This window comes from Bos javanicus, chromosome 22 (genome assembly GCF_032452875.1).
Source record: "Bos javanicus breed banteng chromosome 22, ARS-OSU_banteng_1.0, whole genome shotgun sequence".
NCBI lineage: Eukaryota > Metazoa > Chordata > Mammalia > Artiodactyla > Bovidae > Bos > Bos javanicus.
Window position 1 is genome coordinate 7,449,116 of NC_083889.1, and position 27,594 is coordinate 7,476,709.

The following is a 27,594-nucleotide window of genomic DNA, read 5'->3' on the forward strand; positions in this document are numbered from 1 at the left end:
TGGTGTGGCCAAGTATATAATAAATTCATTTCTTAAAAAAGACGACTTTCCCTGGTGGCACACTGGATAAGCATCCACCTGCTAATACAGGGAACATAGGTTCGATCCCAGGTCTGGGCAGATCCCACATGAGGCAGAGCTACTAAGTCCCTGTGCCACACCTACTGAGCCCATGTGCTGCCACTCCTGAAGCCCATGCACCTAGAGCCCACAACAGGAGAAGCCACCTCAATGAGAAGCCCGGGTACCACAACGAACAGGGGCCCCCGCTTGCTGCAACCAGAGAAAGCCCATGTGCAGCAACGAAGACCCAGCACAGTTGAAAATAAATTAATAAAATAAAAAAAAAAAAAAACAGATTCCTTTGCAGGACTTGAGCCTCAGGTTCCCTGCCCTCCCTCGTACCCCCATGGGCCTGCACACCTCCAAGCCAGCCTCAGGTGAGGACTGCTTCAGGTGGGGACTCAGACCATACATTTGATAGACTGTGGGGACCACAGAATGATGTTTCCTTTGTGAACAGTGTCTGGGCCTCTCCTGACTGCATTCCTCTGGGAGATCATGACACAGGCCTTGTGCTTCCTCTGTGGCCCCAGAGCCTAGACACATGGCTGGTGTGCAGCTCTCTTTACTCAGGTATCTGGTTGACTGAGCTGCTCCCTACACAACGACCCTGCTTTGAACATACTTCCTGGTAGCCTCCACAGCACCATATGCATCACAGTGCCCAAATTAGAACCAGACATGGAACAACAGGCTGGTTCCAAATTGGGAAAGGAGTACGTCAAGGCTGTATATCCTCACCCTGCTTATTTAACTTATATGCAGAGTACATCATGAGAAACGCTGGACTGGAAGAAACACAAGCTGGAATCAAGATTGCCAGGAGAAATATCAATAACCTCAGATATGCAGATGACACCACCCTTATGGCAGAAAGTGAAGAACTAAAGAGCCTCTTGATGAAAGTGAAAGAGGAGAGTGAAAAAGCTGGTTTAAAACTCAACATTCAAAAAACTAAGATCACAGCATCTGGTCCTATCACTTCATGGCAAATAGATGGGGAAACAGTGGAAACAGTGGCTGACTTTATTTTTTGGGCTCCAAAATCACTGCACATAGTGACTGCCACCATGAAATGAAAAGATGCTTGATCCTTGGAAGAAAAGTTGACCAACCTAGACAGCATATTAAAGAGCAGAGATGTTACTTTGCTGCCAAAGGTCTGTCTAGTCAAAGTTATGGTTTTTCCAGTAGTCATGGATGGATGTGAGAGTTGGACCATAAAGAAAACTGAGCACCAAAGAATTGATGGTTTCGAACTATGGTGTTGGAGAAGACTCTTGAGCGTCCCTTGGACTGCAAGGAGATCCAACCAGTCCATCCTAAAGGAGATCAGTCCTGAATATTCATTGGAAGGACTGATGCTGAAGCTGAAGCTCCAGTCCTTTGGCCACTGGCCACTCCAGTCCTTTGGAACTGACTCATTGGAAAAGACCCTAATGTTGGGAAAGATTGAAGGCAGGAAGAGAAGAGACGACAGAGGATGAGATGGTTGGATGGCATCACCGACTCAATGGACAGACACTTGAGCAAGGTCCGGGAGATGGTGAGGAACAGGGAGGCCTGGTGTGCTGCAGTCCATGGGGTCGTAAAGAGTGGGACATGACTGAGCAACTGAACAACAACAAATTAACAAATCAAAGGGACACACTGTGCTCTAATTACATCTATCCTGAGTCACAGAGTACACTCTGTATTTTAATTTGTACATCTCAAGCCACTCCAGACCACTTGTGCTCAATTTTTGTCTTTTGAAGTGTTCCATTAGGATGTCTATGTCTCATCTTGCATCCCACATCTTCTGTTCTCCCCACCTCCTCTAAAAAGAGAAAGGGTTTCTCCACAGAGAAGTAATGAGCACGAACAGCGTCTCTCCAGCCAGAGTTGAGGACACCCTGGCCCACCCTGCACTGTCCAGGTCCTGCAGCAGGTGTCCCAGGGTGCAAGCACACCAGCCCAGTCTCCAAATAACCCCTTGCTGTCGGACAAGTCTTGGGCTTCTCTGCGAGGCTAGCTCTCAGGAGAGAAAGCGATGATCAAGAAAGAGTGGAATTTCATTTCCTTTATGGCTGTAAATTTCTCACTATTAACTAAGCATTAGGTGGTTTCTAGATTTTTTTTTTTAAATTTTTATTGGAGTATAGTTGATTTACAGTGTTTTGACAGTTTCAGGTATACAGCAAAGCGAATCAGTTACACATATACATAGATCTACTCTCTTATTTTTTTTTTAGGTTCTTTTCTTGCATACCCCTCCTCCTGCCTTATCCCCTGATAACCCTGTTTGATTTCTGCATCTGTGACTCTATTCCTCTTTTGTAAGTTCATTTATACCCCCCTTTTTTTTAGATTCCACATATAAGTGATATCATGTGCCATCTGTCTCTCTGAACCTGACTTACTTCACTCAGTATGACAATCTCTGGGTTCATCCACGTTGCTGCATATGGCATTATTTCACTCTTTTATGGCTAATATCCCACTGCACGTGTGCTCTATGTCTACTTTATCCATTCCTCTGCTGATGGGCATTTAGGTTGCTCCTGTGTCCTGGCTATTGTAGACAGTGCTGAGCTTCATGCTGGCGGCGCATGCATCTTTTTGAATTCTAGTTTTCTTTTGCTCTAACCTCAGGAGTGGGATTGCTGGATCGTATGGTAGTTTTAGTTTTTTAAGGAACCTCTATACTGTTCTCCATAATGGCTGTTACCAACTTACATTCCCACCAACAGTGTAAGAGGATTCCCTTTGCTCCACACCTTCTCAGCATCTACTGCTTGTAAATTTTAGATGATGGCCACTCTGATTGGTGTGAAGTGATACTTCATGGTAGTTTTGACTTACATTTCTGTAATTGTTAATATTAGTGATGTTGAACCTCTTTTCATGTGCTTTTGACCATTTGCATGTCCTCTTTGGAAAGATGTCTATTTAGAACTCTTCTCCATTTCTTAATTGGGTTACTTGGTTTTTGTTTTTTTTTGTTTTTTTGGCTTCAGATCTTGAAACCTGCTCTCAAGAGCCTCTCCTGGGATCTGACCCCAGGCACTGCTCCTCTCCCACTCCAGGAAATGAAGCCGCCACCATCCCCCCTGCCCCAGGCACACTGGCCTTGAGTGTCTGTCCTTGAACCCACAGCGGTAGCAACCATGCTGTCACCCCACATACAAATAACATAACTAACTTGTGATAATCCTCAATTTGTTCCTCCCAACAGAAAAGTGCTGTGCTTTTTCATCGCTGTGTTAGGAAATGTGCCAAAACAGGAGGAAACCAGCATGCCACTTCCTGTGCAGCCCTTTGTAGATGACTTACTTCATCACCAATTGATCTGAGCAATGTACCATGTTTCTAGAAACACTCAGTTCACTCGGAGCCAGTTATCTCTTTGTTCGTAGCAGAGAAGAATTTTTAAAAAAATGCAACTTCAGTCTGAACATCCTTCTCTACAGAAGGCAATGCTGGATGTGTGTCTCCTCCCTCAGACAGGACAACAGTGGGGTCTTTATGCTACTTGAAGAGCTGGTCTTATGGACGAGTGGGGTAACGTTTTATTTTGAAATCATTCCAAATTTATAGGAAAACTGTGAGAATAATACAAAGAACTTATTTTCCCTTCACCCAGGTTCCCCAATTGTTAACATTTTACCAATTCATTGGTTTTTTCCTCTCTATATAAATATGCACATTTTTTTTTCTGAGCCATTTGAGAATAAGTTGTAGACAGGATGGTCCTTTACCCCTAAATACTTCAGCATGTATCCCCTAAAGAGCAAGAGCATTCTTTAAATAAATACAACACAATGATACAAAAAAAAAAAAAATAGGAAATTAACATGGATAGAATATCATTATCTAAAGGCTTTATTCAAAGATTTCAATTGTCTCAATAATGTCCTTCATAATAACAACAACCAAAACAAACAGAAAAAAAAGTCCAGGACCCTTTTCAGGATCACATTGCACTTAGCCGTGATGCCTTTTATAAAAGCCGCTCTGAACCCACGTGAAGACCTCTTAATGTCGTTGCACCCTGAGCACCCCAGCCATGCCTTCATGGGCAGAACCTCAGTGGCTCACGCAGCATGAATGCGTCAGGAAAGACGATTCTTTGCAGCATCTACCAAACCACCTCCGGCCCATCACAGTTCCCAGTGTTATGAGTTATACAGAAAGAAGATGGAAGTGCCAGGCATGTTCTCTGCACTCCAGAGCTGACCTCAGAGTTCACAGTGGCCTCAACCCAGCCCAAGCATCCAGCCACGACTTGAGGGGATGGGGGTGGTGAGGGGGCAGGTGCAGACAAGAACAGCACATCCCAGACACAGCCTGAAAGGTGGTGCTCCTCCAGGTAGGGGAACCCCTGGCAGCAGCCCCTAAGAAAACAGGACTCCAGGCTGCAGCCAGCTCCGCCAGGGCTGGAAACAGAGCCTGTGTCCTAAGGGCCAACCCAGCTGACATCAAACCATCTCCGCCATCAAGGGTGCTTTATCAAGTATTCTATTTCACCGTTACAAATAAAGGAAAATTTGGGAAATCCTATTCAATATGCCCATGCCACTTAAACAATAGCTGCTTAGAGCAATTGACTGAGTAGAAGGCCCAGGTCCGCCCGCCGAGCTGGGTTTCTGCAGACACCAACCTGGGCTGAAGTCCACGGTGGCGTAGAGCCCCTGGAGCGCCCCACACTGCAGCAACCTCTCATTCACCCCGTCCGTGGTGAACAGAAGCACATCCTCACCCAGGTGGTCGTGGAAACGCTTCTGCAGGAAACGCAAGTAGTCGTAATCACAGGAGAGGTAGCTGCCATATTCATTTTCAACCTGCAAGTTTAAAAAAGAGGAGGGGAAAAAAATCAGAAGACTCCAACGTTCTAAGGCAAACTGTGGTTTGGAGAAACTCCTCGAGCCTCTCTGAGATGACGAGGCTTAGGGGTCCCCTCCCCCTAAATATCTCCTACACTTGATCCTCAAAACTCATTTTCTAAAGAGCAACTCAGCATAAAAACCTAAGCCTGTGAGTCACAAGTAAGACCCAATGCAGCCAAATGAATAAATAAATAAACATTAGAAAAAAATCTTAGAGGTATAGAGTTTAATGAAGGAAGCATGACACTAAAAAATACATATAATACAACTTCCCGAACAGAAAATCCAAACCAGTCAAAACCAAACTATACGTGTGGGTGTGCGGATAGTTGGTTGGTAGAAGTGTAAAAAAAATCAAGAAGCTGATGGTCATGAAAGTCAGGACAATGAGAAAAAGTAGAGCATTATCAGGAAGCTTCTAGGGTCCTGGTGTGCATTTCCCATCTTGGGTGGTCGTGGCTGTTCTCTCCACAATGCTTCCTTCACTGCACATTAATGTGTGTGTGTTACAGCTCACAATTTTACAAAAATTTAAGAATTGCCCAAACATAAAAATTTCAATTAAAATTCAATAAAAATTTCAATTAAAATTCAATAAAAATTTCAGCACACAACACAAAACAAACTTCTGTGATACAAGGAATACGTTGTCTTTGAACACGAGCATAAGAAACCGAGAGCCCCCAAGAAGGGATAGTTAGGGAGTCTGGAATTAGCACGTATACACGGCTATATTTAAAACGGATAACCAAGAAAAATCTGCTGTACAGCATAGGGAACTCTGCTCAATGTTATGTGGCAGCCTGACTGGCAGGGGAGAATGGGGGAGAATGGATCCATGTATATCTGAGTCCCTTTGCTGTGTACTTGAAACTATCACAACATTGCTAGTAATTGTTAAACTCCAAAATAAAAAGTTAAAAGAAAAAGAAACCGTGAGCCCCCAGAAAACAGGTGTCCAGCCTGAGGGAAGCCGGGAGAGGAGGTTAACGGAGCTTCCCCGGAGGGGTTACCCGAGGCGGCTCTAGACAGAAAGGCACTGGTCAAGGAGGCCAGACAGGTGGAGAGCGCTGCTCAGAGAGCAGGCTGTTTGCAGAATTGCTGGCAGCTCCAGGAAGCCTGTGGACACAGTCGGGGTGTGGGGAGGGGTGGGGAGTGATGCAGAGGAACCCAATACCACCGTCACCGTCTAAAAGCTTAATGCGTGACGGCTTTCTCAGCAAGAATCCCTCTGACTATACCGTCATGGTGTGGGTTCAAACAGCAAAACGGGGACCTCCCGGGGGGTCCAGTGAGTAAGACTCCATGCTTCCAATGCAGGGGACACAGGTTCAAGCCCTAGTCGGAGAAATAGGATTCTATATGCCTCCAGGTATGGCAAATAAAATAACATAAAAATGTTATGGGACTTCCCTGGTGGTCCAGTGGTTAAGAATCTACCTGCCAAAGCAGGAGACATGGGTTCAATCCCTATTCTGGAAATATTCCACACTGCACGAGGCGGCTGAGCCTATGGGCCACCACTCCTGAAGCCTGAGTGCCCTCGAGCCTGCGCTCCGCAAGAAGAGAAGCCACCGCGATGAGAAGCCTGTGCGCCACGGCCAGAGAGAGCCTGTGCATGGCAACAGAGACCCAGCACAGCCAAAAGAATACACTGTCTTTTAAATGCTCTTAAGGAGAAGAAAAACAGGCAGTAGCAGCCAGTACCAAGGGCTTCACAGGGCATGAAGCCATCCTGAAAAAGGAGGTGTTTCCACTCAGAGCAGGACACGCTCCTTGGGAGACTGATCCTGATACCCTGATGACCTGATCCTGATCAGCAGCCCCTTTGAAAATAAATGAAATAAATCTTAAGAAAAGCTCCATAAATACTGGTAAGGTACATTCCTCCTCATTTTCTTTTTCCTCCTTTTAATTAAGAGCTATTTATAGGGACCTCCCTGGTGGTCCCGTGCTCAAGACTCTGTGCTCCCAATGCAGGGGGCACAGGTTCAATTCCTGGTTGGGGAACTAAGATCCCACAGGCTGCACAACACAGCCAAAAAGAAAAAAACAGGTACTTATATGGCTGTGTCTTCCTTCATCATCTGGCTGCCAAGAAGTTCAGAGCTAACTTAAAGGTCAGCTGTAGCAACAAAGTGGGCTCACAGCCTCTGCACCCCGGGTTCTTTTCTGGCCATGCCCAAGCTGACATCGTTGATCTTCACTTACTTTTTCAAGCCTCGTTTATCCATTAACATCATTATATTACAGTAAAATATAGGAGGGTATTTTAAACAGGATTGTAATTCATGCATACACATAATTTGGTTTGCTTTTTAGAGAAAGAGAGAAAAGCTCCACATTGGCAAGGCAGCTCAGCGCTGCGGTCACAGGCACAGACATCAAAGGCCCAAGAGCCCTTGTGCAAATCTCAGCTCTGCCTCTTCTCATCCATGTGGCTCCACCTGTAAACTGTCTGTCTGTCTGTCAGAGGCTGGTGTGCCTTCCCCACTGGGCTGCAAGAGGAGTCCCTGAGCCGATACATGATACCTGGCACCTTGTGAGGGCTCAAAATGCTGGCAACAAAGCGTATATTCAAGTTCTCTATCATTGCCAAGCGGGGGGGGGGGGGGGAGGAGAGGTAGGGCAGGTGAGAGGAGAAACATACAGAAAAGGGCTTGAAAGACACACAGAAGAAGTCGAAGTGAGATTCCGAGGAACACTGATTTTCCTGGAGCAGGAGTCTGCTAACTTCTTCAATTAAGGGCCAGACAGTAAACACCAGGGGCTTCTGGGCCGTAAGTCTCTGTCTCAGCTACTCAAGGACGTTACTGTGGTGCCCGAGCACCCTAGACAGTGCATAAATGGCCGTGTGCCAATGGCACTGATCTACCACAACAGGCAGGGGGCCCCTACCGCAGCGTGCAGATACTTGCTCTAGGATAATCATCTCACCCTGTAAGCTCCGAAGTCCCCTACATACGAACCTTCAAGTTGTGGACTATCAAAGATGTGAATGTGCCCAGAGAAAGGATGAAGAGAAGCAAGAGAAAGATGAAGAAACTGAAGAACCGAAAAGATTCACAATGCAGGGAAATGGCAAGGGCATTTGCTTTATTTGAGGAGTCACTGTTTAGTTTTCAAGGCATGGGACCCAAATGTAGAACAGTTCACAAAGGCTGCAGGAGCTGTTCAGAATGCAATCCAGTGCTACCATTGTCATCTATGATGAGAACAAAAGGGCTACGACCTAGATATCACTGGATCATTTTCCAAGAGGGTAGACAGAATTGTTTGTCTATGACAAACCTAGACAGTATTGATAAGCAGAGATATTACTTTGCCAACAACGGTTTGTATAGTCAAAGTTACGGTTTTTTCCACTAGTCATGTACGGATGTGAGAGTTGGACCATAAAGAAGGCCAAGTACCAAAGAATTGATGCTTTCAAACTGTGGTCTTGAAGAAGAGTCTTGAGAGTCCCTTGGACAGCATGAAGATCAAACTAGTCAATCCTAAAGGAAATCAACCCAGAATATTCACTGGAAGCACTGAGGCTGAAACCGAAGCGCCAACACTTTGGCCACCTGATGCAAAGAGCCGACTCACTGGAAAAGATCCTGATGCTGGAAAAGATTGAAGGCCGGAGGAGAAGGAGGCGACAGAGGAGGGGATCACTGGGTGGCATCACCAACACCACGGACATGACTTTGAGCAAATCCCGAGAGATGGTGAAAGACAGGGAACCTGGAGTGCTGCAGTCCATGGGGTCACAGAGAGTCGGACACGACTGAGCAACTGAACGACAACAGACAGAATTGATCCAGCAGGGAGCCAGAACCCGTACCATCAACATCAGGCATGGATGAAATCAAAGCCTGTACTCTGTCCCCTGTTGCTGACGACTCTTCAGCTCCGCCATCTCCCACCTCGTCTCCCCTCTCCAGTCAGTTGCTCCTCTTGCCTGTTCGCTTGATGCCAACCCCCGTGTGCCAGTTGTTAGGCACTGTACTGTAAGACTGAACACGTTTCCTTTTTTGTGTTTGTTTTTTAATGTATTATTTGTGTGGAAAGTATTATAAACTTATTATAGTACAGTACCATACAGCCAGTTGTGTTAGTTGGGTACTTGGGCTAACTTCGTTGGATTTAGGAACAAATTAGATTTAGGAACGTGCTCTTGGAATGAAACTCGTTCATACGTGGGGGATTTACTATAAAGCGACAAAGACATTTTCAGTTGTTGACCTTCCAAAACAACAGGTATAAACAGAGGGGATCCCTCATGACAAGTGCCCCACAAATTAGGTTGTAGGGTAGAAGGCCCCCATTCCTGATTACCAAGGGGCAAAAGGATTAGCTGGGATTTGAGCATGCAGAGAGATGTGGGGAGAAGAAAGAGGAGGAAACTCAGTTCCCTGGCAGGACCCAGAGTTAAGTTCATGTCACCTGAGGTTGCCAGGGATGGATACAGGAGGAAACACACCCACCGTCCAGCCCTCTAAATCAGTCAACTTTGCTCTCCTGTGCAGAGTTTGTATTTGATGACATTTTGAAAGTCAAAGTGAAAGTGTGAGTCACTCAGTCGTGTCCAACTCTGTGCTACTCCATGGACTGTAGCCCGCCAGGCTCCTCTGTCCATGGAATTCTCCAGGCAAGAATACTGGAGTGGACTGCCATTCCCTTCTCCAGGGATGACATTTTAGTGGCTTTCAATAACCAAAAGATACGGAAAACTTGTGAGCGAAAATTGAAAGTGATTTAGGGGGGACTTCCCTGGGGGTCCAGTGGCTAAGACCCCTTAGTCCCAATGCAAGGGCCCTGGGTGTGATCCCTTGTCAGGGAACTAGATCCCACATGTCCCAACTAAGAGTTAGCATGCTGCGACTGAAGATCCTGCATGCTGCAACTAAGACCCAGTACAACCAAGTAAATATATAAATTTTTTTTTTAAAGGTGACTTAGAAGCAAAGGGCTTTCCAGGTGGCTTAATGGTAAAGAATCTGCCTGTCAATGCTGGAGATGCAAGAGACGGGGTTTGATCTCTGGGTTGGGAAGATCCCCTGGAGGAGGAAATGGCTACCCACTCCAGTGTTCTTGCCTGGAGAATCCCATGGACAGAGGTGGGCTGTCCATGGGGTAACCTGGTGGGCTACAGTCCATGGGGTCACAAAGAGTCAGACGTGACTAAGCAACTAAACAACTAAACAACAACAACAACAACAAACTAAAAAACAATGGAAACTGAGGAAAACCTGAAATTAAGAGGAAGGAGGAAGACCCAGCTAGGCAGACACATCCAGCTTCAGCCTTGAAATCGTCATACAGGAAAATGGGCTCCTATAAGCTTAACTGTGTCCACTGTTTCCCCATCTATTTCCCATGAAGTGATGGGACCAATGCCATGATCTTCGTTTTCTGAATGTTGAGCTTTAAGCCAACTTTTTCACTCTCCTCTTTCACTTTAATCAAGAGGCTTTTTAGTTCCTCTTCACTTTCTGCCATAAGGGTGGTGTCATCTGCATATCTGAGGTTATTGATATTTCTCCTGGCAATCTTGATTCCAGCTTGTGCTTCTTCCAGCCCGGCGTTTCTCATGATGTACTCTGCATATAAGTTAAATAAGCAGGGTGACAATATACAGCCTTGACGTACTCCTTTTCCTATTTGGAACCAGTCTGTTGTTCCATGTCCAGTTCTAACTGTTGCTTCCTGACCTGCATACAGGTTTCTCAAGAGGCAGGTTAGGTGGTCTGGTATTCCCATCTGCAGATGATGATTGCAGCCATGAAATTAAAAGAAGCTTACTCCTTGGAAGGAAAGTTATGATCAACCTAGATAGCATATTCAAAAGCAGAGACATTACTTTGCCAAAAAAGGTCCATCTAGTCAAGGCTATGGTTTTTCCAGTGGTCATGTATGGATGTGAGAGTTGGACTGTGAAGAAATCTGAGTGCCGAAGAATTGATGCTTTTGAACTGTGGTGTTGGAGAAGACTCTTGAGAGTCCCTTGGACTGCAAGGAGATCCAACCAGTCCATCCTAAAGGAGATCAGTCCTGGGTATTCATTGGAAGGACTGATGCTGAAGCTGAAACTCCAATACTTTGGCCACCTGATGCGAAGAGTTGACTCATTGGAAAAGACTCTGATGCTGGGAGGGATTGGGGGCAGGAGGAGAAGGGGGTGACAGAGGATGAGATGGCTGGATGGCATCACCAGCTCGATGGACATGAGTTTGGGTAAACTCCAGAAGTTGGTGATGGACAGGGAAGCCTGGTGTGTTGCAGTCCATGGGGTCGCAAAGAGTTGGACATGACTGAGTGACTGAACTGATCTGAACTGAAGCTTAACTGGTACAGACTCAGGACAGGTTGAGGGCAGTGAATGCTACCAGTAGTACATCCCTCTGGGAATAGCAGCCTGGCCTTTCTCTACCACGCAATGTCAGAACAGGCACCCTGGTCAGCCCAGCCCTCTTGTTGCAACCTGCATATTTGTTTGTTTGTTTTTTGGGTGGGAGGGGGGATATCCCACACAGCTTGTGGGATCTTAATTCCCTGACCAGGGGGTGAACCCAGGCCACAGCAGTGACAGTGCAGAGTCCTAACCACTGGACCGCCACGGAGCCCCTTACAGCCTGGGTCTTAAGTGCACAGAAGGGGCCAGGCTCCTTCCCCACAGTGACCATCCCTACGAACAGTGAACAGTGCTGGTTCCAAGTGCTGGCCCACATTCCCCTAGGGAGCACTGCATACATCCCATGCTGGTCCGGGACACAGCCAGTTTTACATAACATACTCTCTGCAGTAAGAGAACCCTTGCAAATGACCAACAGACATGGTTTTGTTTGACCTAAGTCATTTTACAAATATCAAAAATCACTGCAGGTCAAGTGAACTGATCTTTCTCTTGGAACACCCTTGCCACATGACAGACTCCTCCTTCTACCAGTCACTGCAAAGGGAAAAACACATGGAAGAAGGAAGGTGAGGGCAGGAAGTGGGAGGAGAAAACACAGTGGCCCCAGCTCACCGCATCCTCTTTCTACACCCACGGGAACCGACGACCGAGGCAATACAGACACCAAAGTGGGTCGGTCCGGGCTGTGTCCCTGCAGCCAGAAGGCGCTGTGGGAGCAGAGAGGGGCCAGGCTGCAATCCTTACTGCCACCTGCCAGCTGCGTGACCTTGGCCAAGCCACTTAACCTCTTTGGCGATGGTGGCTGGGATAACTGAATGGCATCTGTAGGGCGGCCAGCACAGAGTCTCACACAGAGAGCATTCAAAAATGGTAACGCCCCCTCAAAATGCAATTTAAATCAAAGTACCGTCTGTGGCATTGCCTCTTAGAGATAGACATAGGAAGATAAACAGCAAGGACCTTACTGTAGAGCCCAGGGAACTATATTCAACATCTTGTAATAACCTATATTGGAAAAGAATCTATATCTGTATATAAAACCGAATGATGTTGCCGGACACCTGAAACTTACATAACATAGCAAATCAACTACACATCAGTTCTAAAAATTAAAAAGAAAAAAGAAAGAAAGAAAGAGTCACATGTGGCTCCCATCTGCTTCACTCCCGTATACTGTGTGGATAAATGGAAATCTCCCCCTACCAGCCCGGGCTCCATGATTACCTGCACTGTTATAATCGGGCCTCCATTCTTATAGAGGAGGGGTCTCATCTTGGGCAGAAGGACCCCCAGCCACTTGTCCACAGCCGCAAGGTAATCTGGAAAACAGCCAGGTTTAACACCATCACACACCTTTTTACTACAAAGAGGCACCATGCACCCTGTTATCCTGGGGCTGGCAGCAGAGATCGAACAGACTGATTCAACCACTACTTTCTGAAACGGGGGTGTCACGTGCACCGCAAGTCTGGTAAAAGCTGTCCTGCCTGGAGTTGTCCGCTCAGCGGAGCCTTCAGAGGATCAGCCTGATATCGGCCCCTGCTGCTAGGGCCACAAGCCTGCAGCACAGGAGGCATCTGCCCGTGTTTGTTGAATGACTGAGTGATGGGTCCTTCTCTGTCACAGCTGAGTTTTTAAAAAATTAAGTTCTAATCAACTATACATTTACACTGTCAAATGGGGATAAGTATGCAGTTCACAAAGCTGCTGTAAGTATTAAATGAGCTAGTACATGGGAAAATACTAATAATATACTAAGAGTATAAAACGTGTGGGTAATACGCTAAGAAGAAAAGCCACACAGAGCATAACGTACTAGCCTTTTATTTATTTTTTTTTGTACTAGTCTTTTATACAGCAGATTTAATCGTTGTTAGCTGCTCTTATGACCAGCTTCATCCCCAAGAGAAATGAAGTCTTCAGAAGACAGAAAAGCAGCTAGGAACTCTACTGAGTCCCCTGCAGTGACCTACATAGAAAAAGAATCTCAAAAATATGCATATGTGATTCATTGCGCTGTACAGCAGAAAATACCACCACACTGTAAGTCAACCATACGCCAGCAAAAATAAATACAGCGAATTGGGGCCTGCAGACCGGTCAGGGTTTATAGCTAGATAAAGGGAAAAACCTATCACTCACAGATCACTCTGTAAAAGTAGATGAAGAGAGATCCAGTGACGCCACCAGAGAAGCTACGTCTGCCCGTCTGGTTAGCTGGGAGTCATCCCCATCAAGTCACAGACTGAGAATGGAGGCAGAGAAAGCACTCAAGTCAATCAGTCAACCGCAAACAGGGCCCAGTGCTAACTCAAAGAGTTACCACGGCATCGACAAGATCTAGTTGAGTTGTCCGAACAATCCTTCTTTCCTACACATTCAGCGTCTGGTGGAGAATGATGGACACCCACACTTTTACTAAACTTTCAGAAGCATTCACCCAGGAGTACCCCAGCCTTTGAAATATTGTATCTGACCCTTTGGATATAAAGTATCTGAACTTTCTTAAATTCTCTTACAACATCTCTAACAACTCACCTGGATCCGAAGAACGGAGAACAATAGATTTTTTCTCCAATAGCCAAGCAGGTAATCCTCCCTAGGATGGGGAAACAAGCAAACAAATTAAAAAAAGAAACCACTTTAAGGTCTTAGGGGAGATAGAAATTATTAATACTACTAACAGTGAGAGTAAAGAAAAAATGTGTCATGGAGAACGGGTATTTGAGGTAGGCTTTCTGGTTTGTAACTTTCAGGGCAATTAGAGATTGTAAACATAATAAAAAATAAGATCACTCTGCATGAATGCAGTGTCTTGAGAATCAAAGATTTTTCTATAGATTACTCCACTGAACCTCATATCTACCCTGTGGGGCAGACAGAGGCCACTTTATGAACTGCTCTTAACAGATGAGGAAACTGACTTCTGTCTGTGACCACCAGGAGGAGGACCCATGCCTTCTCACCCCTCCCTGTTCCTCTCTGCCTGGCCACCACCTAAGGTAAAAGACACCTGGGCTTTCTTAGCTACAGGCCCGTGCTATCTGGAATGAGACTTATCCACACCACTTTCATTCCCTTTCCCCCAGAGCCCTGTCTGTCCACGCACTAGGCAGACGAGGCCAGGTTAGCCACACTCACCATGTCCCACTCTGCACAGATGTAGGGTCCAGGCCTCAGGATGACCAGCAGTCCCAGCTCATGTGCCAGCTGAATGAAATGTTCCACATCATGGTCCCCGGAGAAATTGTACTGTCCAGGCTGCAGCTCATGGAAGTTCCAGGCCACGTACCTGCCAAGACGCACACAGCCCCTTCCTGAAAATAGCTCACAATTCCAGGGGTCCCATACATATATCTGAACCACTCTGCAGAACTATAAACCCACAGGGCATACACAGACATCTTCCTAAGGCAGCCTCTTGAGAAAAAACTCTTGTTTTGAGTTTTCACGGTAGCTACCCAGATAATCAAACTTGTGGGGACACTTTTAAGTGTATGCACCACAAAGGATGCCCATTCCTATTTAATGCTTGATTTAATAAAAAAAAAAAAATTATATATATATATATATATATATATATATATATATATATATATATCGAGTTCCCTTGTGGCCTAGTGGTTAGGATTCCGGGCTTCCACTGACAGGGCTGGGGTTCAATATCTGGTTGGGGAACTGAGATCCTGCAAGCCGCATGGCGTGGCCAAAAAACAAAAAATACATAATTACATGGACACAAACTTCTACTGTGTAAAAATTATATATGCCTGTGTAAGGCTTAGGAAAAATGAAAGTATCTGTGTTAAGGTCATAAGCGATATACTTACTTTTTGAAAAATGTTTTTCAATAAAAATGGAAGAGCCTCCAAGCCCTGTGTCCTCCTAACCAAAAATTTTATCAGGAATACCCTGAAGGAGGTACAGTAACCAAAACTCTGACCAGTTTCCCTGGCTGCCTGCAGCAAGGGACACAAATTTAAATACAAAGCTACCCATTGCCATCACAAAGGTCTCTCTGGTGACCCCTGACTTATGGTTTCAGGGTTTCATGGTTCCCTGGAGCCATTTTGGTCTCCTAGAACTTAGTTTAGTTTTAAAACTTTAATTTTAGGGCTAAAACTACAGACAGGCCCCAGTGGTCCTACAACCAGAAAAATGAAGGGGATTCTCCCTAACCATCTGTCCCAGGAATCTGCTGCTGGATTTTCTCATACTTTATCTTTGAAAAGTTATCAGCAATCCACATCAGCAATGCAGAAACCAGAGTGGCCAGCCACCCCAACTTCCTTCTCAATTAGTCATTTTGAAACAAACAGAAGAGATGAGGAGAGATAGTTATTGGGGGTGATTCTGTAACCCTGGGCCATAGAATCACCCCAGCAGAACCACAAAGACAAACTAGGTTTCAGGGATCTACCCAACAAGGCATGTTCCCCTAGGAGCTGAGAGGAGCTACGGCCACCTACAAACACCCTTATCTTTAAATCTCAGCTGGATTTCTGTCCAAAAGCACATGCCTCGGCAAATTTCAGTTTTATCAGCTGCATTCGGCTGACTTGGAGAAATGGCATCATCCATGTCGTTTGTCCTGCACACAGCAAATCCTCAATCACTGTTACTTCCCTCTGCCTTTTTAAGCTGATATTCATTTTATGATTTCTGCTGACAAAGTTCAAGGTTGGAAGAAGTAGTTAACTGTCTAAAGAAGCGACACCCAAGCCCACGACAAACCTCTCCCACGGCACTGTGCATGCTAAGGCATTTCAGTTGTGTCTGACTCTCTGCGACACTGTGGACTGTGGCCTGCCAGGCTCCTCTGTCCATGGGATTTCCCAGGCAAGAATACTCAAGTGGGATACCAGACCATGCTATTCCCGTTCTGAGCAACGAAACCTCTGCACAGAGAGATGCAGCTGGTCCCCTACTCCAGGTGCTTGTGTCTCTGCCTCGGAGGGGAGCCCAGTGCCCTCCTACTTACGTCTGGATGGCGTTCAGCCCAGCCATCTTCATCTTCAGCAGCCGGTCCTTCCAGTAGAAGCGGGGCACACGGAAATAGTGAATGCTTCCCGAGATGTAGCGGAAGGGCTGGCCATCCTTGAGGAAGCGGTTACGGCGGTAGTCGATCTGGAATGTTCTCTGGGTGGCGTTCTACAGAGCAAGGATTGGACCACATGAGAACTTCCACCCTCAGAAAGCAGATGTTTGGACGGTGATGAGGGACTCCCTACCCGTTTAGTTTATGCACGTGCCTGGTTCTGGGCTATAAAACAAACCACTGCTGAGACAGGGCGAGGAGGACCTACACGCAAAGTTCCAGAGGCTGGCACCAATGTGACAATCAGTGGGCGGTGGCAACACACACGTGGATGCACACACACGCACGCACACACACTGCCTCCCCCGCCCCCTGCGGCCGCGCCCTGCTGGAGCCCTGCATCTCCTTCAGCAGGAATGTCACTATGCTGAGAGCAACAGACCAGAAGTCCGAAGCCCCGAAACCTTTTCCTAGTTGCTGCTCTGAGCCCCACCATGACCGAGCATCCTTCTCTAACCCTCTGTCTCTTCATCCATAAAAAGGCACGATGCCAGACTAAATGAAATCGAAGGCAGTATGTGAGACCCAGTTTGTGAATCATGAACTCAATCTGGGTGATCAGAACTTTTTTAAATGAAAGAGAGCAGAAAAAAGAAAGAAAAAATCAGTATTACACATAGTAAAGAGACAAGGGTTATTTAAAAAATTGTATTTTATTGAAGTAGTTGATTTACAGTGTTGTATTAATCTTTGCTGTAGATACACATCTTTTTTCATATTCTTTTCTATTATGATTTGCCACAGGATACTGAACATAGTTCTCCGTGCTGTACAGCAGGACCTTGTTGTCTCTGCACTCTCTATATGATGGCTTGAATCTGCTGACCCCAAACTCCCAATCCATCCATCCCTTCCCCAACCCCCTTCTCCTTGGCAACCACAAGTCTCTTCTCTACAAAGATAAGTGTTATTTTATGAAACTTTAGTTATATAGGCATATATAGATTTGCATATGGATGTATATCTCTGCAGTGTTGCAATGTAAGTTGTATTTCTAGAATCAAATCAAATTTCAAGAAACACTGTTTGGGGATCACTGGAGAAGGCGAAATGCTAGGAGTTGAAAGAGAAGACCTCAAAGGGGAGGCCAACTTTTAGGTAGAATAGAACACTGCCCTCTGGTGGACGGAAAAAGGCAGCCACAGACCTCATGTCGCAACAGGACCAGGGTTACAAATTGCTGTTGTTTAGTCGCCCACTCCAGTGTTCTTGCCTGGAGCATCCCAGGGACAGGGGAGCCTCGTGGACTGACGTCTATGGGGTCACACAGAGTCGGACATGACTGAAGTGACTTAGCAGCAGCAGCAGCAGTCGCTAAGTCACATCCAACTCTTTTTCAATACTCTGGACTGTACAACCCACCAAGCTCCTCTATCCATGGGATTTTCCCAGGCAAGAATATTGGAGTGGGCTGCCATTTCCTTCTCTAGGGGACCTTCCCAACCCAAGGCTACAAGAAACCATTTAATTAGTGTCCTCCATTGTTAACAATGGTTATGGTTTTTCCAGTAGTCATGTACAGATGTGAGAGTTGGACCATAAAGAAAGCTGAGCACCAAAGAACTGATGCTGTTGAGCTGTGGAGCTGGAGAAGACTCTTGAGAGTCCCTTGGGCAGCAAGGAGATCAAATCAGTCAATCCTAAAAGAAATCAACCCTGAATATTCACTGGAAGGACTGATGCTGAAGCTGAAGCTCCAATACTTCGGCCACTTGATTTGAAGAACCAACTCACTGGAAAGGAGACCCTGACACTGGGAAAGATTGAGGGCAGGAGGAGAAGGGGGCGACAAAGGATGAGATGGTTGGATGGCATCATCACCTCAATGGACATGAGTTTGAGCAAACTCAGGGACACAGTGAAGGACAGAGAAGCCTGGCATGCTACAGTCCACGAGTCGGACACAACTTAGCGACTGAACGACAACTGTTGGTAAAATTTCTTGTGCATCTTTAGGCATTTTTTTAAAATCTTTTTTTCATAGCAGCATAACAGTCCATGAAACTTTTGAGTGTTGCCCTTGAAGCCGTATCTGGAAACAACCATGAGAGCAGGGGTCCTAGATCCCACTTGGCTTGAAATCCAACTAGAGTGTTTAAGTACTGTGACTGTGGGACTTCCCTGGGGGTCCAGTGGTGAAGACTCTGCACTTCCACCGCAGGGTACGTGGATTTGATCCTTGGTTGGGGAACTAAGATCCCGCTTGCTGCAGGCATGGCAAAAAAAAAAAAAAAGCATTGTGACTAAAAGTTAAACAATTCAGAGACTGCTAAGGGACAACTGGAAAGCTTTACTAACCAAAAATAAAAAACTAATTTAAGAATCATTTTTTCAAATGCCAGAGTGTCAATATCCCTTTATTCTTCCAGTAAGCAATGCTTTAATCGCCATCCAAAAACCAGAAACTAACAAAAATATAAAAATTATTTCATATACCAAGTTGCCCAATGGATGATTTTAAAAACACCTCAAAGCATGTATACGCCTAAATATCAAATAAAGGTTTCCCACAAGTTCTGTGAGTTCAAAGGCAGCTCAGAGGTTGGGGAAATTCTTTAGACCAATAGAAAGGGAGGGAGCGACTTCGGGTAGAACTGGGAAGAGGAAAGGGCTGTCTGAAGTCTGCTGGTTGGGAATTTCCTGGCTGTCCAGTGATTAGGAATCTGCATGTTCACAGCTGAGGATGTAGGTTAAATATCTGGTCGGGGAACTAAGATCCCACAAATCTCCTTGTCTAAGAGAAGTAGTTCAGAGAAGTAGGAAATGAGCTTAGAGAGAAGTGTTCTGTGGCTTAATTCCACAGAACAGAGCAGCACCACCATCTCTGCATTCACACAACCTCAAAATACAGCCCAAACATCAACCTAATAACTATTTATAAAAATTACAAACACCTACTATGTGCTGAGTAATAACAGGGGAACCACACAGATGCAGCCGCAGCCCACGTGAAGCTTCTGTCTAGCGAGGAAGAAACTCAAGAATCAACACAATGAGTACTAGATGATTACATGAGGATAAAACCACCAAGTTGTATACCTTAAACATACAGTTCCCCAATTACATCGAGTACAGCTGGGGGATGGGATAAGAGCAGAAGATGGCAACAGTAATAAACAGCTTGTAACCCAGGCCTGGGGGACAAAGAAGAATTTCCCAGAGGAAGGAACACCTCAAATTGTGATTCTCAACCTTGGCTGCACATCAGAATCATCTGCCCAAGCTTTTAAAAATAGCAAAGTCAAACCTCATCGCTCAGGCATGCAGATGTTAATTGATCTTGGGTGGAGCCCAGGCCTTGGCATTTCTTAACACTGCCCAGATGATGCAACGTACGGTCAGCGTTGAGAACGCCTGGTTTAAGCTGAGCCCCAGAATGAAGACGAGTTAGCCAAGGAGAGGTGCAAGGCAGGCAGCAGAAACTGGGAGCCCTGACAGAGAGGGTGCAGCACTCGGGCAGGGAGTGGTGGAACAACACAGATAAAGCACAGTGACAGCCGAAACCGCGAGACGGGACAGACCAGACCAAATGAACTCTGACCTCCCATCCAAGGGCCTGGGCTTTATGCCGAGAGCCACAGACAGCACCTTAAACAGAGGACTGATAGGAGCAGACGTGTGTTTTCAAATACTTGGTACTCTGCTCTTTTCCTGAAATGGCCATCAAGGAAGCAGAGTTGTGGACCCTGGTGGCGGTAGCGACGGGTCAGGTGGGCAGGAAGTGGACCCCATAGAACTCATGGGTTGGTTAGATGCAGGGTGGACACAGGGCCTAAGCCCGAGGCTCCCACTGGCCCTGGGCAGAAACAACTGAGCCTTTTCTTTAAAAAAGAGAGAGGGACTTCCCTGGTGGTCCAGTGGTTGAAACTCCACACTGCCAATGCAGGGTTCAATCCCTGGTCAGGGAACTAAGATCCCATATGCCATGCAAGGCAGCCAAGAAATCAAAACATATTAAAAAAAATTATTTTTAAAAGAGAGAAACTTAATAGGTATCATCTGGAACAAAAAGACTGCAAGGATATTAACACCTATGAGTTCATAATGATTCACAGAGGGGAAAAAAGAATTCACCAGTCACTTTTGGAGACTGCGAGAGTACCAACTCATTACTCCAAAAATGACAAGCAAAGGGAAAAAGCCAAGCAGGTTATTTCCCTTTTCACAGAAAAAATATATTTCAGGGTAACCAAGAAGTTGACAATGGAGAATTCTTCACAGAATTCTAGCTAATAAATGGCAACAGAATAACAGAATCTGAAAAACATCCTTTCCTAACCTTAAGTGAAATAATAGACTTAAGTTGTAATCATCAGTTCAGTTCAGTCGCTCGGTCGTGTCCAACTCTTCGCAACCACATGGACCACAGCACGCCAGGCCTCCCTGTCCATCACCAACCCCTGGAGTTTACTCATACTCATCTCCACTGAGTTGGTGATGCCATCAAACCATCTCATCCTGTGTTGTCCCCTTCTCCTCCCGCCTCCAATCTTTCCCAGCATCAGGGTCTTTTCAAATGAATCAGCTCTTCGCATCAAGTGGCTGAAGTATTGGAGTTTCAGCTTCAACATGTCTTTCCAATGAACAGTCAGGACTGATCTCCTTTACAATTGACTGGTCAGATCTCTTTGCAGTCCAAGGGACTCTCAAGAGTCTTCTCCAACACCACAGTTCAAAACATCAATTCTTTGGTGCTCAGCTTTCTTTATAGTCCAACTCTCACATCCATACGTGACCACTGGAAAAACCATAGCCTTGACTAGGTGGACCTTTGTTGGTAATCATCAGTGTATGCTAACACCATCATCAAGGTTGAAGGAATCTTATAAGAAGGGATCAGGCAGATGTGATCCCTCTGTTCATGTCAACCTCATGAACGTGGAACAAGCAGACGTGACTCTCACGTTGTGGTTCAGGAAGATGTACACAGCCCCACCCTGAATCAGTGCTCATTGTTGAACTTTAATCTCAACTGAACCTGAATCTAACTCTAACACAAGGAAGTAAGAAGCCAAATCCAACATGTGGGACATTTTAAAGTCCCATGGTAAGAGTTACTCTGAAATGTTGATGGTATTAAAACAAAATAAACTAATTGAAAATAGCAGTGCTTGGGAAGGAACATTGGGGCATTTTCTGGGGCAATGGTAACATCCTAGAGCTGAATCAGGGTTTGGGATTACCAGGTGTATGCGTTTGTCAAAACTCATCAAGCGGTGGGCTTCCCTGGTGGTCTAGTGGTTAAGAATCCTGTTGCCAAAGCAGGGGACACGGGTTCAATTCCTGCTCCGAGAAGACCCCACATGCCTCATGGCAACCGAACCAGTGCATCATAACTACTGAAGTCTGTGCTTCCACAAGAGAAGCCACCACACTGAGAAGCCCATGCACGGCAACTAGAGAACAGCCCCCACTCGCTGCAACTAGAGAGAGCCTGCACACAGCAACGAAGACCGAGCACAGCCAAAAATAAACAAATCTTAAAAAAAACACAAAACACTGTTAAATTAAAAAATGTCTCATGCATTTCACTGTATGTAAAGTCAGTAGTAGTGAAAGTTGCTCAGTCGTGTCTGACTCTTTGTAATCCCACGAACTGTAGCCTGCCAGGTTCCTCTGTCCATGGAATTCTCCAGGCAAGAATACTGCAGTGGATAGCCATGCCCTTCTCCAGGGGATCTTTCTGACCCAGGGATTGAACCCAGGTCTCCTGCATTGCAGGCAGATTCTTTACCATCTGGGCCACCAGGGAAGGCCCATGTAAAGTTTACCTTAAAGGGAAAAAGGCTGAGTAATACTCCATTGTGTATATGTACCACAGCTTTCTTATCCATTCATCTGCTGATGGGCATCTAGGTTGCTTCCATGTCCTGGCTATTGTAAACAGTGCTGCGATGAACATTGGGGTACACGTGTCTCTTTCCCTTCTGGTTTCCTCAGTGTGTATGCCCAGCAGTGGGATTGCTGGATCATAAGGCAGTTCTATTTCCAGTTTTTTAAGGAATCTCCACACTGTTCTCCATAGTGGCTGTACTAGTTTGCATTCCCATCAACAGTGTAAGAGGGTTCCCTTTTCTCCACACCCTCTCCAGCATTTATTGCTTGTAGACTTTTGGATCGCAGCCATTCTGACTGGTGTGAAATGGTACCTCATAGTGGTTTTGATTTGCATTTCTCTGATAATGAGTGATGTTGAGCATCTTTTCATGTGTTTGTTAGCCATCTGTATGTCTTCTTTGGAGAAATGTCTATTTAGTTCTTTGGCCCATTTTTTGATTGGGTCATTTATTTTTCTGGAGTTGAGCTGTAGGAGTTGCTTGTATATTTTGGATGAAACTGGAGCCTATTATACAGAGTGAAGTAAGCCAGAAAGAAAAACACCAATACAGTATACTAACGCATATATATGGAATTTAGAAAGATGGTAACAATAACCTTGTGTACGAGACAGCAAAAGAGACACTGATGTATAGAACAGTCTTATGGACTCTGTTGCAGAGGGAGAGGGTGGGAAGATTTGGGAGAATGTCATTGAAACATGTATAATATCATGTATGAAACGAGTTGCCAGTCCAGGTTCGATGAACGATACTGGATGCTTGGGGCTAGTGCACTGGGACGACCCAGAGGGATGGTATGGGGAGGGAGAAGGGAGGAGGGAGGAAGGTTCAGGATGGGGAACACATGTATACCTGTGGCGGATTCATTTTGATATTTGGCAAAACTAATACAATTTGTAAAGTTTAAAAATAAAATAAAATTTTAAATAAAAAAAAAAAGGGAAAAAGGGCTCTAAACAAATATTGACCTTTAGGTAATGATTTATATGCTGATATATTTCAGAGGAAGTACACTTATGTCCACAACCGACTCCCAAATGCATTTCCAAAATAAGACAGAGTTGATGGATGCAGTGAGGGATGGAGGGATAGACTGACAGTAACATGTTAATGGGAGAATCTGAGTGGTGAGGATATGAAATGTTTTCAACTCTCTGTATGTGTGAAAACTTTTCCAAGTGAAATGTTAACACAAATTAAAAAGTTGGGTCAGGAAGAATTGGATAAAGGTGGTCAAAAGGCACAAATTTCCATTTACAAGGTAAGTACCAGAGATGTCATGTACAATATGATGACTCCAGCTAAGAATGCTGCAGGATCTATAGGAACATTGTTAAGAGAGTAAATTCTAAGAGTTCTCATCACAAGAAAAAATTTTCTTTCTTCTTTCTTTCCTTTTTATTGTATCTGTACGAGAAGAGGGATATTACCACCTACTGTGGTAATCATTTCACGATATGTAAATGAGTCAGGCATCTTGTTTACCTTAAACTTATACAGGGATGTATGCCAATTATTTCTCAATAAAACTGGGAAAAAAAATAAGCTTAAAATGTGAACTCAGGGGACTTCCCTGGCAGTCCGGTGGTTAAGACTCTGTGGCCCCAATGCACAGGGTGTGAGTTCAATCTCTGGTCAGGGAACTAGATCCCACAGGCCACAACTAAAGATCCCAAGTGCCGCAACTAAGAGTTGGCATAGTCAAATAAATATTTTTAATTAAAAAAAACACACATCTACATCAGCTCCTGTGGATAGTCCCTTGGGAACTCATCGTGCTGTATGCTGATAGGGTCTCATCTCAAACTCATCGCTCAAGTCTTTGTGACTTCCCACCCCAAAGTCACTGTGGATGGTGACTGCAGCCATGAAATTAAAAGACGCTTACTCCTTGGAAGCAAAGCTAGGACCAACCTAGACAGCGTATTAAAAAGCAGAGACATCACTTTGCTGACAAAGGTCCCTCTAGTCAAAGCTATGGTTTTTCCAGTAGTCATGGATGGATGTGAGAGCTGAACCATAAAGAAGGCTGAGTGCCAATGAATTGATGCTTTTGAACTGTGGTGTTGGAGAAGACTCTTGAGAGTCCCTTGGACTGCAAGGAGATCCAACCAGTCCATCCTAAAGAAATCAGTCCTGAATATTCATTGGAAGGACTGATGCTGAAGCTGAAGCTCCAATACTTTGGCCACCTGAGTCAGCAAAGAGCTGACTCATTGGAAAAGATCCTGGTGCTGGGGAAGACTGACAACAGGAGGGGAATGGAGAGCCAGGATGAGATTGTTGAATGGCATCACTGACTCAATGGAGCAAACTATCTCCCTTTGAGCAAACTCCAGGAGATAGTGAAGGACAGGGAAGCCTGGCGCACTGCAGTCCATGAGGTCACAAAGAGTTGGACATGACTGAGGAACCAGAGATCAAATTGCCAACATCCTCTGGATCATCGAAAAAGCAAGAGTTCCAGAAAAAGATCTATTTCTACTTTATTGACTATGCCAAAGCCTTTGACTGTGTGGATCACAACAAACTGGAAAATTCTTAAAGAGATACCAGACCACCTTACCTGCCTCATGAGAAATTCATGTACCTAACATCCCAAGTTCATTGACCTAACATTCCAGGTTCCTATGCAATATTGTTCTTTATAGCATCGGACTTTACTTCCATCACCAGTGACATCCACAATTGGGCACTGTTTCCTCTCTGGCTCCATCTCTTCGTTCTTTCTGGAGTTATTTCTCTACTTTCCTCCAGCAGCATACTGGGCACCTGCAGACCTGGGGAGTTCATCTTTCGGTGTCATACCTTTTTGCCTTTTCCTACTGTTCATGGGGTTCTCAAGGCAAGAACACTGAGGGGGTTTGCCATTCCCTTCTTCAGTCGATCACGTTTTGTCAGAACTCTCCACCATGACCTGTCCGTTTTGGGTGGCCCTACATGGCATGGCTCATAGTTTCATTGAGTTAGACAAGGCTGTGGTCCATGTGATCAGTTTAGTTAGTTTTCTGTGATTGTGGTTTTTATCCTGTCTGTCCTCTGATAAGGATAAGAGGCTTATGGAAGCTTCCTGGTGGAAGAGACTGACTGTGGGGGAAACTGGGTCTTGTTCTGATGGGCGGGGCCATGCTCAATAAATCTTTAATCCAATTTTCTGTGAGAGACTTTGTACTTTTGGGCTCCAAAATCACTGCAGATAGTGACTGCAACCTTGAAATTAAAGATCCTTGCTTCTTGAAAGAAAAGCTATGACCAACACAGACAGCATATTAAAACACAGAGACATTACTTTGCTGAAAAAGGTCCATCTAGTCAAATATATGGTTTTTCAGCAGTCATGTATGGATGTGAGAGTTGGACTATAAAGAAAGCTGAGTGCCAAAGAACTGATGCTTTTGAACTGTGGTGTTGGAGAAGACTCTTGAGAGTCCCTTGGACTGCAAGGAAATCCAGCCAGTCCATCCTAAAGGAAATCAGTCCTGAATATTCATTGGAAGGATGATGCTGAAGCTGAAACTCCAAAACTTTGGCCACCTGATGTGAAGAACTGACTCACTGGAAAAGACCCTGATGCTGGGAAAGATTGAAGGCAGGAGGAGAAGGGGATGACAGAGGATGAGATGGTTGGATGGACATGAGTTTGAGGAAGCGCCAGGAGTTGGTGACGGACAGGGAAACCTGGCATGCTGTAGTCCATGGGGTCACAAAGAGTTGGACACGACTGAGTGAACTGAACTGAACTGAACTGGGCTGTAGCCCGCCAGGCTGCTCTGTCCGTGACATTCTCTAGGCAAGAATACTGGAGTGAGTTGTCATTCCCTTCTCTAGGGAACCTTCTTGACCCAGGGATAAAACCTGGGTCTCCTGCATTGCAGGCAGAGTCTTTACTGTCTGAGCCACCAAAGAAGCCTGTTTTACTTCTAGGACTTCCCTGGTGGTTTTACTTCTGGGGCTGCTGCTGCTAAGTTGCTTCAGTCGTGTCCAACTCTGTGCGACCCCATAGACGGCAGCCCACCAGGCTCCCCCATCCCTGGGATTCTCCAGGCAAGAACACTGGAGTGGGTTGCCATTTCCTTTTCCAGTGCGTGAAAGTGAAAAGTGAAAGTGAAGTCACCCAGTCATGTCCGACTCCCAGAGACCTCATGGACTGCAGCCCACCAGGCTCCTCTGTTCATGGGATTTTCCAGGCAAGAGTACTGGAGTGGGGTGCCATTGCCGTCTCCTGGTTTTACTTCTAGAGGAATCCAAATTAAGACAATTTGTTCCAGAAGTGGCCTAAACAGCAGATCCTCATGATGCTGAGTCTGTACCTGGATTTCTCATTTCCTGTACGTCAAGACAGCAGTGAGAACCCTGAAGTAGTGCTAAGTGGAGGGGGCAACAGCCTCTGGTATGCAAACGCACGCACCGAGGCCCCACCGGTACAGGACTGGGAGGAGACACAGGCAGATAGGAGCTGGCGTCTGCCTTAGCTTTCCCTGTGGGATGGGGCTGAAGGACGGGGTGCTGGTAATTGTAAGGACTTTGAGCTTGGCTGGCTTTTATTAACCGATTGGCAGTTTTGAAGAAAGACTGGCTGACAGGCTCAAATCATGCGTACACAGAGGGCATTCTGTGAGTGCTAGAGGCTTCCGTGGCAATGTTGAAAGAGACCTACATCTCCTGCCAGAAAATAAGGCCAGGACTTAATGGGGTGGAGGGGAACATGGTGTGCGGATCTCGAGGGGACGGAACACAAGGAGGAGAGAGGGGAGTATATGGACATGGCTCACTCTCCCAAGATTCGTGAGCTTTCATCTTGGTAAAGGCATTCAATCCAGGCCCTTGCTGTTGGAACCGGGTGCCTGGGAACTCGGACTTGATGTTGACCTATAGGAAATGAAGTGAGGTGCCAGGACTGTGTTGCAATCCTCAGGAACGTGTGAGACAGCTCTAAGAGATGAGAAGGTAAAGCCGGTGACCAGACACCCCACCATCTGCCTACACTCCCAAGCCTGGCCAGATAACGCGCCCTTCCATAAGGAAAGCTGCAAGGAGGAGGCCCTGGAGACCTCAGGTCCCCTGAGGGCTGTGCTCTGTGGGTAGGCAAGGGCAGAAGACACTCCTTTGTGTCTCTGAGGGTGATGAAGTGCTGACATACCCAAAGAGGGGCCACCTAACCGCCAGTGACCGGTGGACATGATCACCATCTCTATGACTGGTGGCAACCGGGGCGTGTTGACAGAGATGACCTCAGGCATGGGCTCAGAAACCACAGCGTTCCGAGAGGGTGAGACAGTTGGGCAGCCAGTGGGGCTCCAGCTTGATGTGTCTCACAAGAGA

At 45.8% G+C, this 27,594-nt stretch overlaps 1 protein-coding gene across 1 annotated transcript in view; it reads right to left on the reverse strand.

Annotated features, from left to right (window-relative positions):
• The window catches only part of GLB1 (galactosidase beta 1), a 104,156-nt gene that overhangs the window by 60,292 nt on the left and 16,270 nt on the right, over positions 1–27,594 (reverse strand). The window contains exons 2-6 of the mRNA XM_061395756.1: positions 16,316–16,485; positions 14,476–14,626; positions 13,873–13,933; positions 12,559–12,653; positions 4,706–4,886 (exon numbers count right to left, since the gene is read on the reverse strand). Of these exons, the coding sequence (XP_061251740.1) occupies positions 4,706–4,886; positions 12,559–12,653; positions 13,873–13,933; positions 14,476–14,626; positions 16,316–16,485 (658 nt within the window). The remainder of the gene's footprint in view (positions 1–4,705; positions 4,887–12,558; positions 12,654–13,872; positions 13,934–14,475; positions 14,627–16,315; positions 16,486–27,594) is intronic.